Source organism: Amphiura filiformis, chromosome 20, assembly GCF_039555335.1.
Source record: "Amphiura filiformis chromosome 20, Afil_fr2py, whole genome shotgun sequence".
Classification (NCBI taxonomy): domain Eukaryota; kingdom Metazoa; phylum Echinodermata; class Ophiuroidea; order Amphilepidida; family Amphiuridae; genus Amphiura; species Amphiura filiformis.
In genome coordinates, this window is record NC_092647.1 from 14,876,565 (window position 1) to 14,894,082 (window position 17,518).

Below are 17,518 nucleotides of genomic sequence, written 5' to 3' on the forward strand. Positions count from 1 at the left end.
TGTGTGAATGAAGAAGCTTCATCCATTTTAAGGGTGCACACAGTATCATTTTGACAAGGAAATTTAAAACTTTATTTTCACTAAAACTTTTGAAGTAACAATGACAAGTATATTAGAGTATACATTTTTAGAAAGGAAATGTTGAAATGAATTCAACAATATGCTAAACATTTCAAAAAAAAAATTCAAAAAGGTCCAAAAACAATTTTCCCACCAAAATTGTTGGTACATAATAACTAACTTTGTCTCAATTTTATTATCAAATCTCAAAATAGGAAGGAGTCTGACTGAAAAATATAAAATATCTACTTTTTTTTAATATTAGAAAACAAATATTATATAATATATATATACTACAATGTATCCTATAAATGCAAACTCTAAAAAGAGATATTTAATTAGATATTTGTTAAAGTTTACATTAGAAGAGCTATTGTGCATTGGCAAAAGTTACACATAAGATGACAGAACAGAGTGGTCCTTGAAACTGTACAAATTAAAAAATGTAAAAATGGACAAGATTTGAAATTAAAAATCCTGCCCATCTTGAATTTTTACAATATGATTTGCATATTTTTGAAAATTTGTTAAGAATATTCTCTTAAAATCATCAACTCATTATTGGGAATTGTGAATAACATTATTGTATCCAAAAAAACTTTTTATATTTGGAATATTTTTTTTTAATATTTGAAATAATCTTTATCTAATAATTTTGTACAAATTATAATTATTGGCATGAAATGAGCAGCTTTGTTACAGGACCACACAGCAATTCGTCAGCCCGCTACGCTAATTGCCTACATCATTTTTTGTAATTTTGAGAACAAAGAACAAAATATGGTTCAAGCATGTATCAGTTACATAATCACCCTAATTATTTCAGATTATTCCCTTTCATTTGCATCATTATCATTTGTTCTTGTGCAAAGATTGTTGAATAAATATATTTAAATGCATGCTTGAACCATATTTTGTACTTTGTTCTCAAAATTACAAAAAAATGACTAAGGCAATTAGTGTAGCAGGCTGACGAATTGAAATAATTGAAGACTACAATACTTAGTTACAAAAAACACTAAGGGGCAATCCACACGGTATGGCAGATCTACATTAATACAAACCAATGTGGTACTGTTTTGGCCTGCATTGCAATATAGTATCATCTGGTGAAAGTGCTCTCCCAGCACCACTCATATAATCATTGCTAAGGGCATGCTTCCGTTATGTGTTGTATGACATGCATTTGTGCGGTAAATCTATTTATAAATATCGCTCGCAAGCTTACTATGTAGAATTTCATGGCGTAGACATTTCCAATAAAGCATGCTGCTGATCTATAGTGTGTCTCGTCTCAAGTTGAGAGTAACGCCATGTTGGATTTTGCAGTGGCAGATTTGAATATGTGTGCTTATACAGTTGCGTCGCCAGCGTACGGCCAAATTGCCCTTTTACATGTGTGTAAACGACCTGCGGGACTAGGTTATCGTGCACGATTAGAACCTGCCACTGCAATATTTAAAATGGTGTTGGACGGTTAAGAAGTCTCACATTGGTGCAGATTTAGTATGTTGTGTAGATTACCCCAAAACCAACATTGGGCAATTCCATTTCAATCCCATACACCCCCATGGAAAACATGACCTTAATCTCCCACATAAGGGGTGTAGATTTCAAAATGAGTCACCCATTCAGGTAAACCCTTTCGAAATACACACTCCCTGTGTGAAATATTAATATCATGTTTTCCATAGTGGGCGTGTGAATTTCAAATAGAATAGCCCATTGAGATTCATCTGCTACCATTTTGTACAGTGTCCTTACTTTGCATGATCCACAGGTCTGCTACCGTGGAAACAGACCATGAACCCAAGATGCAATAAAATGGAGGAATGACAAATATTAAATTCAATGCATCAGTAATGATTGGCATGCATTGCCCAATGTGAGTTAGAAACAAGAAACATAAATGATGATTAAAATTACTGTAAGCCGAATGATGCGAAACTACTGTTCAATGGGGTTTTGCTATGTCTACTTTATAAATATTTTCTAACCTATTCAAAAATTGTTAGTCACTGTCTACTGATATGTTGAAATGTTTATTTGGTGAAATTGATAAAACCTGTATACACTACACAATGCTATATCCAGATTTCATATTTTGGTCTGTCCTACCCAATGTTTTACGCCAATATGAAGAACACATTCTAAGTATGGTTGGTATATATTTATAACAAATCCATCCTGAATATTAAAAAAATATGCATGATTTGTAAAATTTGGGTAATTCTCTCTCTAGGTAGATTGAATATTGTTTCAGAATACTTTGGTCAAAAAATGGCAGACCACATGTAATCACAGCTTACGTCAAACAATCAACTTTGCAATGGTTACCAAATGTTCCCTATGATGAGACTAAACTAGAGAAAAATCCTTAAAAAAAACTAAATTGTAAACTAATATGGTGAAAATGGTTTTCTCAAATTCAAATGGATGGCATATAACACAAAGAAATTGCTTACTTTGCTAATTCTAAAGCACTTAAACTAAAAAAACAAAATGAAAACAAAGGCTATTGAATTTAACACCAAGAACAAATGTAGCATAGTTAATGCTGGTTAACCCGCTGAGCACTACCTGCCGATCTAACATTGCCTCTGATTGGTCAATTACAAGATATCTTCATTTTAATCACCAATCAGAATGGAGTTTTGTAAATAATTCACCCCAATTTGTTTATTTACGTGGTGAAATTATTGTAACAATGTTGCTGATTGGCCCAAATGATAATGGAAATTTCTTTTTGACCAATAGGCAGGTAGTTCTCATGGAGTTAAGCTGAAAGAAAAGAACTTGTTAAAAGGTCATTCTCCTGTAAATATATGCCAAGAAATGTAGTATGGCAGCTGAAATTAAAAGCATTAATAGCATTTCCAATATATTTGCAATCTACAAAAAAAGTTTAAACATTGTCATCAAACTTTCAGATATGAAGTGAAAAAATACATAATGTATCCTATGGAACGGCAGTGGTTGTGTATGATTTGCTTGGTCTGAAGTATGAAGTAGAATCACTGTAATTATTGCAAAGCTCAGAGCAAATGTATTGTATAGAAGGCATATGTGGTGATCAAAATATCTGTGTATACATGGTGGGGTTACTGCATTCTTTAAGCCAAACAAAACGTAACGACCACATGATATTTCATAACTTGTTAGAAATACCAAGATCACCATTTTTTGTTAGGATCTATTTACTAGATACACCCACAAGTTCCACTTATATTAGGTTTCACCTCATAGAGCCTGTATGTGTTGATATCTCAACATCCCTCACTCAAGTGGGACTGTATGTATTGATATCTCAACACCCCTCTCACTCAAGTGGGACTGTATGTGTTGATATCTCAACACCCCTCTCACTCAAGAGGAACTGTATGTGTTGATATCTCAACACCCCTCTGACTCAAGTGAAACTGTATGTATTGATATCTGGACACCCCTCTCACTCAAGAGCAACTGTATGTGTTGATATCTCAGCACCCCTCTGACTCAAGTGAAACTGTATGTATTGATATCTGGACACCCCTCTCACTCAAGAGCAACTGTATGTGTTGATATCTCAACACCCCTCTGACTCAAGTGAAACTGTATGTATTGATATCTGGACACCCCTCTCACTCAAGTGGAACTGTATGTGTTGATATCTCAACACCCCTCTGACTCAAGTGAAACTGTATGTATTGATATCTGGACACCCCTCTCACTCAAGAGCAACTGTATGTGTTGATATCTCAACACCCCTCTGACTCAAGTGAAACTGTATGTATTGATATCTGGACACCCCTCTCACTCAAGTGGAACTGTATGTGTTGATATCTCAACACCCCTCTGACTCAAGTGAAACTGTATGTATTGATATCTGGACACCCCTCTCACTCAAGAGCAACTGTATGTGTTGATATCTCAACACCCCTCTGACTCAAGTGAAACTGTATGTATTGATATCTGGACACCCCTCTCACTCAAGAGCAACTGTATGTGTTGATATCTCAACACCCCTCTGACTCAAGTGAAACTGTATGTATTGATATCTGGACACCCTCTCACTCAAGAGCAACTGTATGTGTTGATATCTCAACACCCCTCTGACTCAAGTGAAACTGTATGTATTGATATCTGGACACCCCTCTCACTCAAGAGCAACTGTATGTGTTGATATCTCAACACCCCTCTGACTCAAGTGAAACTGTATGTATTGATATCTGGACACCCCTCTCACTCAAGAGCAACTGTATGTGTTGATATCTCAACACCATCACACTCGAGTGGAACTGTATGAGTTGATATCTCAACACCCCTCTGACTCAAGATGAACTGTATGAGTTGATATCTCAACACCCCTCTGACTCAAGATGAACTGTATGAGTTGATATCTCAACATCCCTCGCACTCAAGTGGAACTGTATGTGTTGATACCTCAACACCCCTCTCACTCAAGAGGAATTTTATATGTTGATATCTCAACATCCCTCTCACTCAAGTAGAACTGTATGTGTTGATATCTCAACACACCTCTCACTCAAGTGGAACTGTATGTGTTGATATCTCAAAACCATCTCACTCAAGTGGAACTGTATGTGTTGATGCCTCAACACCCCTCTCACTCAAGTAGAACTGTATGTGTTGATATCTCAATACCCCTCTCACTCAAGTGGAACTGTATGTGTTGATGCCTCAACACCCCTCTCACTCAAGTAGAACTGTATGTGTTGATGCCTCAACACCCTCACTCAAATGGAACTGGTGGGTTTCTCAAGTAAATAGATAAGAGCATTTAACAAACTCGGAACCTGTTGAGCAATACCTGCTTAATTTTTCTGCTGCTACCAGAATATATTTTATTTCACATATACCTATAACTATGATAATTAGCAAACGGCTTCCCAATCATTGGGTACCAATCCCATTTGGGGTTGGGAACTCAAAACCTGGGATCACCACAAGTACCAGGAATAAAATAGCAAAACCAAACCCAATTCTGATTACAGGGGAAGTATTTAACAGACAATATGGTACAAGCATGTATAAAATTGTATCACTTTTCTAAATGTCATGTGTTGACTTTGAAAACCACACCAAGTTGAAATGTTGTAGACTGTTTGAATCATCAGTGAATAGATCAGGAAAAATGGATATGAATCACAGAATTAGAGAATGAGAACCGGGACTCCCTAAACCGCCACGTACAATCGCAAGGACCCGAATACCCCCAATTTTCTCCCCATAGCTGACGGTGAGCGGAGAAGAACGAAAACAATTCTGCGTCTCATCTGAAGCGTCTGTGTACTCACATGCAGGTAGCATCAAGTGCGTCTCTTAAATTCGCCCTTCATCCATGTCACGCTTGCATGGCAATGAATGTCTAGAGCGCATTCCGAAACAAACCGAATACCCCCAATTTTTGCTCCATACCTGTATCAATACGGCGATCGAGTCACAATTCTCTTTCTCTAAGTCCAACAACACCGGGGTTGACAAACATGAAACACAAACACAATAATGAAATGTCTCATGAAATTACAATGCAGAAGACCAATCCTCTGTTCCAATGCTCAACTGTTCACCGATCTCCAAATTGTTTATTTAAAAAAAACAATAGCAGCAGCAGCAAGAACAGCCCCAAGGTCCATTTCCAGAACAATGGTTCCTTGGAACAATAAGCTGGTCTTGGTTTTGGTATATGTCTCCAAAAGTAGTTCTAAGTGCTTTATATTTATAAATGCTGAATGTGGCGATGGAATGTCTGGATGTTGTAACTATAACTGGGCAATTCCATTTAAAATCCACACCCCTCTTGTACAATATTTCACTGCCATCTCAATTCCAGTTGCACCTTTCTCTTTCAATCCAGTTGGAAATATCCAGTTTTACACAATTTGGTCGCAAATATGAACATTTTGTTTGGCATTTCACAATATTTCACATCTATTTTTGCTGAAAATGGTTGGATCTGGAATTATTCAAAGCATTAATTTGGCTAGAATTACAATATCTTTCTCTAGGGGTGTGATATTCAAGTGGAACAGCCCATTTTAAACAGCTAATAATGTGTTTCAATTATTGGAAGCGTGTGCTATATTGGGAGTTGGCCTGTTGCTGGTTTTCGTTATTTTCTGATATTTTCAGAGGGAGATTGCGCATGAAAAACATGACTACCAATGAGTCTAAATAGAAAAAAGCCAGGTCAGATAGAAGATTCAATCTTTACCAATTGCAAATTCCCTAATGAGCATATTTGAGATATCGACAACAGGCTTAAATGAAGCCATGCCGGTTGTAAATATTTATTATTATGAGTTCACCATGCTAGGTATAACCCTCTCTTACAGGTGGTGACTCGAAAAAGTGGGGAATTTAGGAAGCTCATTCCCAGGAAATTCTGGTATCTGGAGGGAAATTATGTCTTTTTTGTATATAAAAACATGCTATAAATTATGGGAAATTGTAGATTGCTTCCTGGGAAATTTAAAAAAATTTCGAGCCCTGTTTATGTTACTGCTTTTAGTTTGTAAAAAATTGCACACCATGCTTGGCGTAGTTTTCATGTTATTGCCTTTGGTTTGCTCAAAATTTTATACAGTACATTTGTTTAACCAAATAATGAAAATAACTTTTACTTAACTGCTCTTTACTGGTCAATATCGGTAACTGTAATGTTGTATTTTGTAGGGGCAGTTTGAAGTTCAAAATTAGTGCTACCTTAGCCAAAACCATGCAAAATGATTGCAAATAAACAATTAATTAACAAGGCCAAAATCCAATGCCGATCAAGTCAAGAAAACTAAGAAGTAAGCTTAAAATGGTTAAATCATGCATATGTTAAGCTAAACATGTTATGAAAACCTTTTTGAGTAGTATTAAAGTTTGCTACATTATGCTTTTATAAAAATACCAAAAGCCAGCATAATGTGGATTGTGTTAAGCATGCTGTGTGCATTAGTTATAATTTTTTTCAGAAATGTTGCCATGGAAACATGAGAGTATCATGATTAGTAACTTTGCCATGGAGAAAATAAAAGTGCACCTTTCTTCTTCCTCTGTCCCCTTCGTTGATTGGGACTTATCCGGTGACATCACACTAAACAAAAGAGAAAAAACATTTAAAGCAAGAAAAGAAAAGACAACATATAGGAACACAGATTAGACACAAAACAGAGTGGGTTTCAAATGTCTTTTGCTTTTCTTGCATGCTCATACTGAGTGGATCTTCCATCCACACTCTGCTCATCTCTGATTTTTGGACCAATAACTGTTCTTTCACTAAACATCTTTCCTTTACAACATTTTTTAACTTTAGGCAGTTAGATCTTATATAGAATATAATGTGAAATAGCTATAGTATTACACTGAAGAAATCGGACCACGTTTGCATGTAGCTCATCAGAATTCCGGGTAGCTTTCAAACTATGGGATCTATGCAGACCCCATAATCTAAAATATACGAAAAATATAGGGTCTGCAGAAAGTTCTTGTATCAAAAACTCAACCCTGTCACTCTTAGAGGAGAAATAGTTTTGAACTTTACAAAAATTTTACATTTCTAAGACACCTTTTATCACTTGATTTTTACATTTTGCTGGAGAATGATGGAGGAACGTTTTTGGTAATTCTATGGTAATAGCCCATTACTAGAGATGTGGGGAACATTTTAGTTGTAGTGGGAAAAAAGGTATAGTGTGTTAATTCCAATCTGTAAAATGTGTTTATGTGTGTGCATTTATAAATCATATTTTAATATGCAGAATATCTCACATTCAGAGAGTGTATCATTTTCTTATGGTATATACTGATAAATCAATCATATTTCATAAACTGAAAATAAAATAAAATAAAATCAATACATGAATACAACATTCAACAATTCCATTTCCTATCAAAATAATAAACTGAGCTCAAAAAGAAACTTATAATTTTTCACAAGGTCATATCTTGATATCCTGACCATCAAATTGAACCAAAATTACACACAGATTTACTTCAATACTCTACTCTTAACACATGTCAGTAACCAAGCAGTTATCCAACTGACACAACAGCAAAATGCACTGACATGGGACAGCTTCCTGGACCACATTCACAGCCCAGTACAGAATTTAATAAAAAAAGTGTATGAAAAGCAGAAAGCAGCACCGTTTTATCATCTGTGCAAGGATCTTGTGTGCATTCTCACAGATTTTTGTCCTGGGTGCCAAATATTGGGCTGTGAAAGTGAAGGAAGTCCAGGAAGCTGTCCCATGACAGTGCATTTTGCTGTTGTGTCAGTTGGACAACTGCTTGGTTACTGACATGTGTTTTGAGTACAGTATTAAGGTAATCCTGTGTGTAATTTTGGTTCATTTTGATTCACAGTATTTTAAGATATGACCTTGTGATTCACAAGTTGTAAAAAATTATAAGTTTCTTTTTGAGTTCAGTTTACATGCACATACACAGACAATACATATACATTGGGCTATTTCATTTAAAATCCACACTCCCCATGTGGAAGATTTCTGAAATATCTTCCACAGGGGGAGTATGAATTTAAAATGGAAAGAACACATTAGGTACCTCAATTTGAATTTCATACACCCGGAGTAAGATTCAACTTCTACTGAGGGAGGGTGAGTTTCAAATGGAGCTGTCTAATGAGTTCATTCCATTTGAAATTCATACTCACCCTGTGGAAGATATTTCCAAAATCTTCCACAGGGGTAGTGTGGGTTTTAAATAGAATAGCCCATTGGGATGAGTCCCTGTAAGGGAGGCCTGCTATTTGCATGATATATCTACATTCATTTTCCATTCCATGATCTGGGTAATTGCAACAGGGATCATTTACTAAACAAGTGAACAATACAGTCTCACACATACATGCTATATAAAATGGTTTCATATTCTATACTGGTATTTCATACTATTGTCATATTTTTTGCTGTTGATTTTTTCTTAAAATAATAGTGATGGTGAAAATGCATCACGTGAAAGACCTTTAATTAACAAAAGAGTGGCCAGGGCAATGAACTTTGTTTTTTTCTCGCATAACAGCGTACAGCTAAGCGTGATGCAGTATAATCGCTGTTACACATTCTACGCAAAGCATTACGCTTGGTTACGCGTTCAATATTTCCTCAATACTCGCTGTCGCTTACGTTTTGGCTAAGCGTACACGCTCCACCTTGAAGTAAACAACTAAAAATATTTGGGCACAAAAGTGATATTTTTTCTTTAAATCGCACTATTTTGTTGTAAACAGAATAGAAATAAAGGGCGCAGCATTATCCTTTACAGTAAAAATGTAAATAATGGGTTCAGCTGGGCCTCACCCATTATTTACATTTTTACTGCCTCAGACACATAACTTGGGTGTAAAGGATAATGCATTACCCATTATTTCTTAAATGTCATGCTCAATAAGGGTATATACTCCCTACCAAAGAATCCAAGACGTTTGGACAATGCACAAAAGTCATCTTAAAAATGGAAATATGTGCAGCCTCTATTGTAGCACGTGTCTCCCAAACTTGAAATTCAAATAACGATCATTTATCAGTAAATTTGACAATGTCAATCTTACTATTTGAGTTCTGATATATATTGGGAAATTAAACCTAAGACATCCGTACAGTATTTCAAAACAAACCTTTACATACAAAGATGACACATATACAGTGACCTACCTCTTCAGTGATGGTTTGACCAGCAGTTCAGCTGTGTAGGCAGTCTTAAGTGGCACCTGGTATGTGGTGTGAGGACCTACGGTACCGACCTTCTCTGTCAAGTTGGAAACCCTCATATAGACCTCCATGGATGTATCAAAGTGGTTGTGGAACTATCAATCAAAATTATGAAAATCAGGTTTCATTAATTGTCCCATATTATTCTTACCACAGTGTGCATACTCTATGAGTCGCTGGAAACTAAGAATGATGGGAGAAGATATGGTGAAGATGAGCACCTTGGAAAAAAATATTTCAGGCTTTAATAGTAACTGAAAATTTCTGAAGTAGAAATAAGTTAATGGGATTATTTCGGTGGGCCTTTTATACAATGTTTAGCAGGTTTGAAAAGTTGCTTGATAGATGCTTATAGTGTACATGTGATTAATGGAATTATTACGAGTCCTTTTTACACAACAACAAAACAACAACAACAACAACAACAACAACAACAACAACAACAAAATCATAGTACAAACCTGTAGAGGTGACCTGATGACAATGTTCCTTGTGTCCATGTTGGCTGAAATTTCTAGGACGACTGAGAAGACAATCTCCGATGCAGTCTTCTTGGTTGGTGTCAGGTTGTACATCACATTACCAGCTCTTACAATGGGGATCTTCTTGATCTCCTCGTAACCATCAATCTAGAGATATCACAGAAAAAAGGGACTTAAATCAACTTGATGGCAATGTTAAGCCAAAAGACAGCTCTGCACAAATGCAGTACGTCAGTCAGCCTAAAATAATCTTCACAGTCAGTTTCCTATGGGTGAGCTAGGACAATTAGAAATCTCTTGTTTAGGATAATTTCAAGCTGGCTTTTTTTTTCTTTTTCATTTATTTATTTATGAAAGCAAAGTAATATATCCATATGACATGAGCTCCAACATGCATCGTCACACACACAATCACAACAGGTGTGTAATATACCAATTGAGCTAACCTATATAGTATAATATGTCATCAAACAATTGGAGATTAGTATGCCACCATCCGCCATTGCTGTATTCTAACATACAGTACATTTTGTTCTAGTCTTATTCCAATGTTCAACAAAATACAAAACATATCCAGGTCATTGTGGGATTCAAACCTCTAATTACCAATTGCCAATTCACCAATGAGCAGATATCGTCTGAGGTACACAAACATGATGATGATTTATAGTTGTATCGCACAACAACTTTTTTTAATTTATTTTTTTCCAAATATTCTTCCAGAGCAAGTTGTTCCCATCATCTCTTGAAATAATATGCTAATAATATATGTCAAATAGGTCAAATTAGATGATGTACCATTACTGAATCGTACATGTGACTTCATTCTCCCTCCCAATCATGCAACTTCCCTCAAGTAACTTGACTGCAAATTCAAATATTGGGGGCCTACTGGTGCAAGGAACCATCACAACAATATTCTATCAGGCAAAAAAAAAAGGTTTGTTTGTCCATAGAGGCTTATGAAACAGTTGGGTCGGTAGGTCGGATTTTTTTTTTTTACAGATATTGCACTTGAAACTGACAATTTGAAGACTGGTAAATAAGTCAAAACACACAGCACTTTACTGGATGAAATCGTGAGATGGTTCTGCATGTTATACTGTTCATTTTCTTTACATTTTCTTTCTTTAAATTTATACTAACCACTGTTTTACTAGCACATTCAATGCAAATTAAAAAAAAAAAAAAAAAAAGACACGGTCGGGACCAGAGTACACGGTCGGTCGGACGTGGACAAACAAATAATTTGTTTTTGGCCTCATTACCTTCAATGAGATGTCTTTCCCTCCTTCTCCAGCAGCACCCTTCAGGAAGGACTTCATCTTGATGGTGGACTTGACCGATTGCGATACGTCCAGCTTGACTACGTCATCGTACTTCATGCTTATCTTGCCACCATTTTCCCTGGATGACTGAAATGCGCAAGCATACAAATTGTTAATTTCTTTCAAACATTCATATCAATTTAATAGTCACAAAGGCATCCAGAAGGACACTTCAAGTAGCATTTAATTTAGGAATTCAATCATGATTCATCGTTGTTCATCACTGTTTAACAACTTAAGTCTGGCGTGTCTGTGTGGTTTACTTTGCCAATCAATATATTATCAAATTTCCTAGTTTTATTTTTTTGTTTGTTTAACCAGTTGGTTCTGGGTGGACACACACATGGGTCCTAATGTGACCAGGCTCAAGCAAAATGCTCAAGCCAATTTTAAAAGCTTATAAAAAGCATGTTGGCCTGTATGAAGTGAAGACTAGAAAGAAACACAATGAAGTAAGAGCAAAGAAAAGAAAGACCACTCCAACGCATCAACTGTACAATTTTCTCTTAGCCCTGTGTTCCTTATGACCAATGAATAACCCATCTTCAGGTATTGTGACACCAACTTACAACTTTTGTTTGCTCACTATCAACATGATAAAAAATAAACAGTAAATTTGTCACTTACATAATGCAAATGGCAGCTAATACATAGCTGTGCACATACAATATTCTTTCAGTCATATGACAATACATACCTCATAATAGCTGCCTGGTATAATAACCAATGGTAGTCCAAGTTTGTTGGTGATTTTACAGGCAGGAATCTCTTCTGAATCTTGTAACTTTGTATCAGGATTTGCCATGGCAGCACCAAACACCTGAATTTATTACAATAAAACAAACAATTCAAGTCAACTAACTTTGACCACTTTCTATTTAATTCACTCTGTGTGTCCCCATATTGTTTTCATCTGTAGTACATTTTAAAGTACAACAAATAAGTAGCAAGTTCTGTATATCATTTGATTTCATGACAAAGCATTTATGGCTATACCATATGTTACAGTACTATAATCCGTATACCTTCCTTGAGTCAGTAAAGTAAAATCAAATGTTAAGATTTTCTCAAAACCTGTTAATTTTTGCAGGAATCTGTTATGCTATAATGAAAGACAAAGATAAAGACAATTTATCGCGTCTGACGTCACCTGTCAATCAAACTCGAGCACGGTTTGTTTACAAGTGTCGTGATGATGACTTGTTGAACGCGGATTTATAACCGGGCGCCTTATTGTTAATTTTGCACCTTTCGACATGCAAACCATCTCAAAAGTTAGGTCTTTATAGTAGGAAACTTTCTTTGGTGAAAGCACCAAGTCCACAATGCCTAGAAAAGCTGCTTTTTGCCTTGTAAAAGTAATGTATTTTTCGCCATTTGCTGCTATTCCTTTTCTCCGATCAGCACCAGATAGATCGGTCTTCCTTTACGTGCTGATTAACCTGTGTAAACCAATCAAGGATCGTAATTGACAGTGACATCAGACGCGATAAATTGCATTTATCTCTGTCTTTAATTATAGTTAGATTCCTTGCATCAATTCCTTTCAGAATTTCAGAGATACAATAAAAAACAATATCTAAATTACTAGCACACCAGTACCAGCACTGCGAGCACTTTAACTTAAGGCAACATGATCGCCAAGTTGTTTTCTGATTTTGCCATGACCGAATTGCTGGTAGTGTTTGCATTATTGTCTCCATACCTGTTGTTATGTATTTTTGCAGACTGCCAAATATTGACTCATCTATTTGTTTAATTCATGTTATGCATGAATTCTCTTAAAAAAGCAAACAGAGATCAGACCACATAGCACTGCACTGTTAACTAATCCTATATGCCACCCTCTTTCGCTCACTTATCAAGCTGAATCATTGTTAAATAATTGATATGCCGCCCTCTAGCTCCAAAGCACTGATCCCCTGTTTGCTAATTGCAAGAGACAAATCGATATATGGCAGTTTACCAAACTCATAATGATTAGACATTTAGTAAAGCCAAAATACAGGGGGAGTATGGGTTTCAAAATGATTAGCCCTGACCAATTACATTTATAAAACATACTCCCCAAAATCTTCCACAGGGGGAGTATGGATTTTAACTGGAATAGCCTGGTTCATAGTTACCTCTCCTAGTTTACCCAGCATCACCAGACATGTCTTAGTAATTGTAAGCTCCAAGTTATCATCAGATGACACTGTGATCGTCATGACCGGAGGAGCGAGGTTAACGCCTTCCTCTTCTTCATCTTTGTTTGACACTGTGGTGGAATTCTCCAAAGCCATAAGGTCATTCTTGACCACCTATGAGGAAAAAAATTACAAGAATTGTACATATTTTAGCAAATAGCAACAATTTCACACTACAATGAAAAAAATAAGATATTTTATCAAGAGGAACCCAGAACAAAAGCATTTGAACATAACTGTCACCCATACATCTTCTTCCAACAACACTGCATTTTTAAGAGCTTAACAAGAAATATTTTAACAAGAATTAATTTATTATCATTTTACATAGTTTATAGGAGGAAACAGGAAAACTGATCTCGTTTGAGAATTGAACTCAGGAACTCAGGACCTCAGGTTAGTAACACCTGTGCACAAACCACTAGGCCACAGGAGCTTCATGATCACGCAGACTGGACATTTGATATAAAAGTGGTCACTCAAATCTACTTCCTTCTCAGTAACAAGTGAAACCTGTCCCAATCCTCCATTTTTACATGGAAAAGAAATCTTCTCGGGAAACTTGACGGCCAGATGCCATATAATATGGAACAAGATATATTAGTAGGGCAACACATACATTAAATTTGATTCCCGTATGTTAAGGGCTCTGGAATGAGTGTTTCGACAGTATTTTTGGTGGGACATGAGAAGACATCAGACATATCGAATTACATTCGGGAATAAGAAGAATGTCCTTCTAATCTCAAATAATTTTTTTTTGAAATTCGCGATATAATACAAATTTGATAACAAATTATAAAACTTTGATATTTTTTTAATTTTTGACATATAACATAATCTAATGATATGTACTTAAAGTGTATGTAGCTGGGAGGAAAAGCCGCCGATCCATTTTAAAATTTTGACCTTTCATATTGAAGATATACAATTTTTTCAAAAAAAGATCTAATTTTTTTGTGTGTTTTGGGGAAAAAATACGAAAGGTCAAAATGTTCAATTGATCGTCTGCTTTTTATCCTAGCTACATACACTTTAAGTACATATCATCAGATGTATAAAGTTTACTTCGAGTACTGTTAAATTTCAAAATATAAATTTTTAATCATTTGTAATAAAATATGAATTACATTGCGAATTTCAAAATATCAAAATTATTTGATATCAGAAGGACATTCTTCAGATTCAGAATGCAATTTGATATGTCTGATGTGCTCTAATGTCCCACAATAAATACTGTCCAAACGCTCATACCCCATCCCTTAAGTCAAAATGAGTACAACTATAATATACCTACCTCTACACAGAGATCATATGGCTTATATCCAGACTCACACTCAACTGGTTCCAGGAGAGGTTCCCAAGACCCAGCCTTGTCATTGTAGCAAGACACCTCCACTTTCAAATTGCTTTTAACATTTAACATCTCTATGATATACTTACCTCAACACAGAGATCATATGGCTTATATCCAGACTCACACTCAACTGGTTCCAGGAGAGGTTCCCAAGACCCAGCCTTGTCATTGTAGCAGGACACCTCCACTTTCAGATTGCTTTTAACATTAAGCTACAAATATAAAACATAATATGCACAAAAAAGCTTAATAGTAGTAAACAAATCACATGAAATGAAATCATGACAACTATTTATTAAATTCAAACACCTAAATGACCCTTAAATAGTTTCCTCTTATTCGCCAATCATACGGTCATCTCAAAACGAGTTTCTACCCGCAAAGCGCATGCTGTGTACGCTTGTCAAATGTATGCTTTAATTACTGCGTACGCTCTGCAAAAGCCTTCTGGTGCGTTGCTAGAAACTCGCAAGAAACAAACATATATTTTGCGCATGCATTTGCAGGGAGAACTTCGTTTTGGTAGCGAAATAGCGGATCCATGCAAAGAGTGAATAGAGAATCCCTTTCATAGACTTCACTCATGCCCTTGCCGAAATGTTGGTACTTTTTGTCCACCATTCAAGCACCAAATGATCCACTGAGAAGCAAATAGAATATCTGATTATAGTCGGGAAATTCTTATACACTCATTTACTTCTTCAGAAAATACACACACGATAAAACAATGTCACACCAAACTGTGGGCTGATGCAACCATAGATCAGAGGATGTTTAAAGACATTCTCATAACCCAATGGGGTTTCTAAACTTGGTATGTCTGCCTTTTATACACATGTGGCACAGTTGACCATACTTGCATTGGGATTGTGTGCAAATATCTGGTGTTTTCATCCTTTTATTTAACATTCAAAACATTGAGACTTCTGAATAAAATTAATGCAGCACGACAGTATGAATGTTTTCTATAAGAAAATCAAATTTAATTTGATAAGTCTTGACTATTAGCTTCTTGGCTGCAATTTTAAAATCACCATTTTGTGTGTGTGGTAATGGGGACTTTGCCTTTAAAATTAGGCTATATTTATCAAATTTCCCAATCATAGTGCATTGTAGGAATGCCTTAAAGCCTCCTCTGACCATAGATTAACTTATGTTTTTTTTCACTACTAAAAAACAGTATAGTTCTTTTTGTGTTATTTACAAGTGGCATGTAATTTGTTGGTTGGCTTTACCTGTGAAGACCAATCCTTGACATGTGCTTCCATGCTTGCTTCCAGAGCCAACGTAGGTACAGTCCTCTGTCCAATGACTGCTTCTAATTTGATGACTATACTACCAATTGATGCGATCAGTTCTTCTCCTCGGGGTGCTTCAACATCCGTTCCGCCCACTACCTCCTCCAAAAGTGCATCAACATCAGTTTCAGCTACAAAATTTAGAGCAAAATTAGTATTAAATCAGAATCGTATTGAAGAAACAACTGATATCAAATAATCTTAAAATATTTTCCTGATTATTCAAAAAAGTTATTTCACCATATTAGTGCAACATATGAATACTAACAACATTCTCATGCCCAGTAATATTTTAAATTTGCCACTAGTGCTGAAAGTGCCAATGGGATAGGGGAAATATTATGGGATGGAATTTTGAGATTTTTGACGTCACTGTACCAAACACTTGCCTTGAGTTTGTGTACTATGCACTGAGATTGAAAGGTGAACTGCAAAATGGCAGTCATAATTAAATGTAGGAGCAGCCTCAATGCAAAAAAAGTAATCAATTTGTTTTAAGCTAAGATTGAAATCCCATTTTGCTTAGTAGTTTGCTGCTATTTTGTGCAAAAAAATAGCAATTTATTTGATCAAAAGTGGACTGATCTTACGCAAAATAGATTAATTTATCTTGGACTTGGTAAAGACTAGCATTTCATCCCACCACTCTAAAATGACTAAAGATAATTTAAACTAATGAGCATCTTATTATTTAAAAGGTTAAAATAAGTACCATATTCATTCCATTGACTGCCCATGGTCCTATAAGCGCCCATCCACTGACTTTACTACAAGCAAGCTGTGATATTAGTTAACTGCCCATGCAAATCTGAACCATGGTCTGAAACATACACACTGATGAACAAATATTTTGGGCCTTTTTTTAAATGTATTGTAGGCCTAAACAATATAAAAAAATAAGCGTCCACCCAACATGACTTTGTTAAGCGCTGGCTGCACCATTTGCGGTTTATGGAACGAATACAATATTTTAAAGATGAAATTAATGGAATTGTGGAAAATATTATTCAGGATTCGGAAGACTTAAACAAGACTACACCATATTTTTATAGAGCTTCCCCGAGTGTTTCTAGTTTTGAGTG

At 35.8% G+C, this 17,518-nt stretch overlaps 1 protein-coding gene across 1 annotated transcript in view; it reads right to left on the reverse strand.

The window, feature by feature from the left end:
* LOC140141806 (intermembrane lipid transfer protein VPS13A-like) overlaps window positions 1-17,518 on the reverse strand; it is a 172,320-nt gene that overhangs the window by 56,016 nt on the left and 98,786 nt on the right. The window contains exons 40-47 of the mRNA XM_072163669.1: window positions 16,374-16,567; window positions 15,225-15,350; window positions 13,719-13,895; window positions 12,290-12,412; window positions 11,533-11,679; window positions 10,244-10,411; window positions 9,726-9,877; window positions 7,091-7,144 (exon numbers count right to left, since the gene is read on the reverse strand). Of these exons, the coding sequence (XP_072019770.1) occupies window positions 7,091-7,144; window positions 9,726-9,877; window positions 10,244-10,411; window positions 11,533-11,679; window positions 12,290-12,412; window positions 13,719-13,895; window positions 15,225-15,350; window positions 16,374-16,567 (1,141 nt within the window). The remainder of the gene's footprint in view (window positions 1-7,090; window positions 7,145-9,725; window positions 9,878-10,243; window positions 10,412-11,532; window positions 11,680-12,289; window positions 12,413-13,718; window positions 13,896-15,224; window positions 15,351-16,373; window positions 16,568-17,518) is intronic.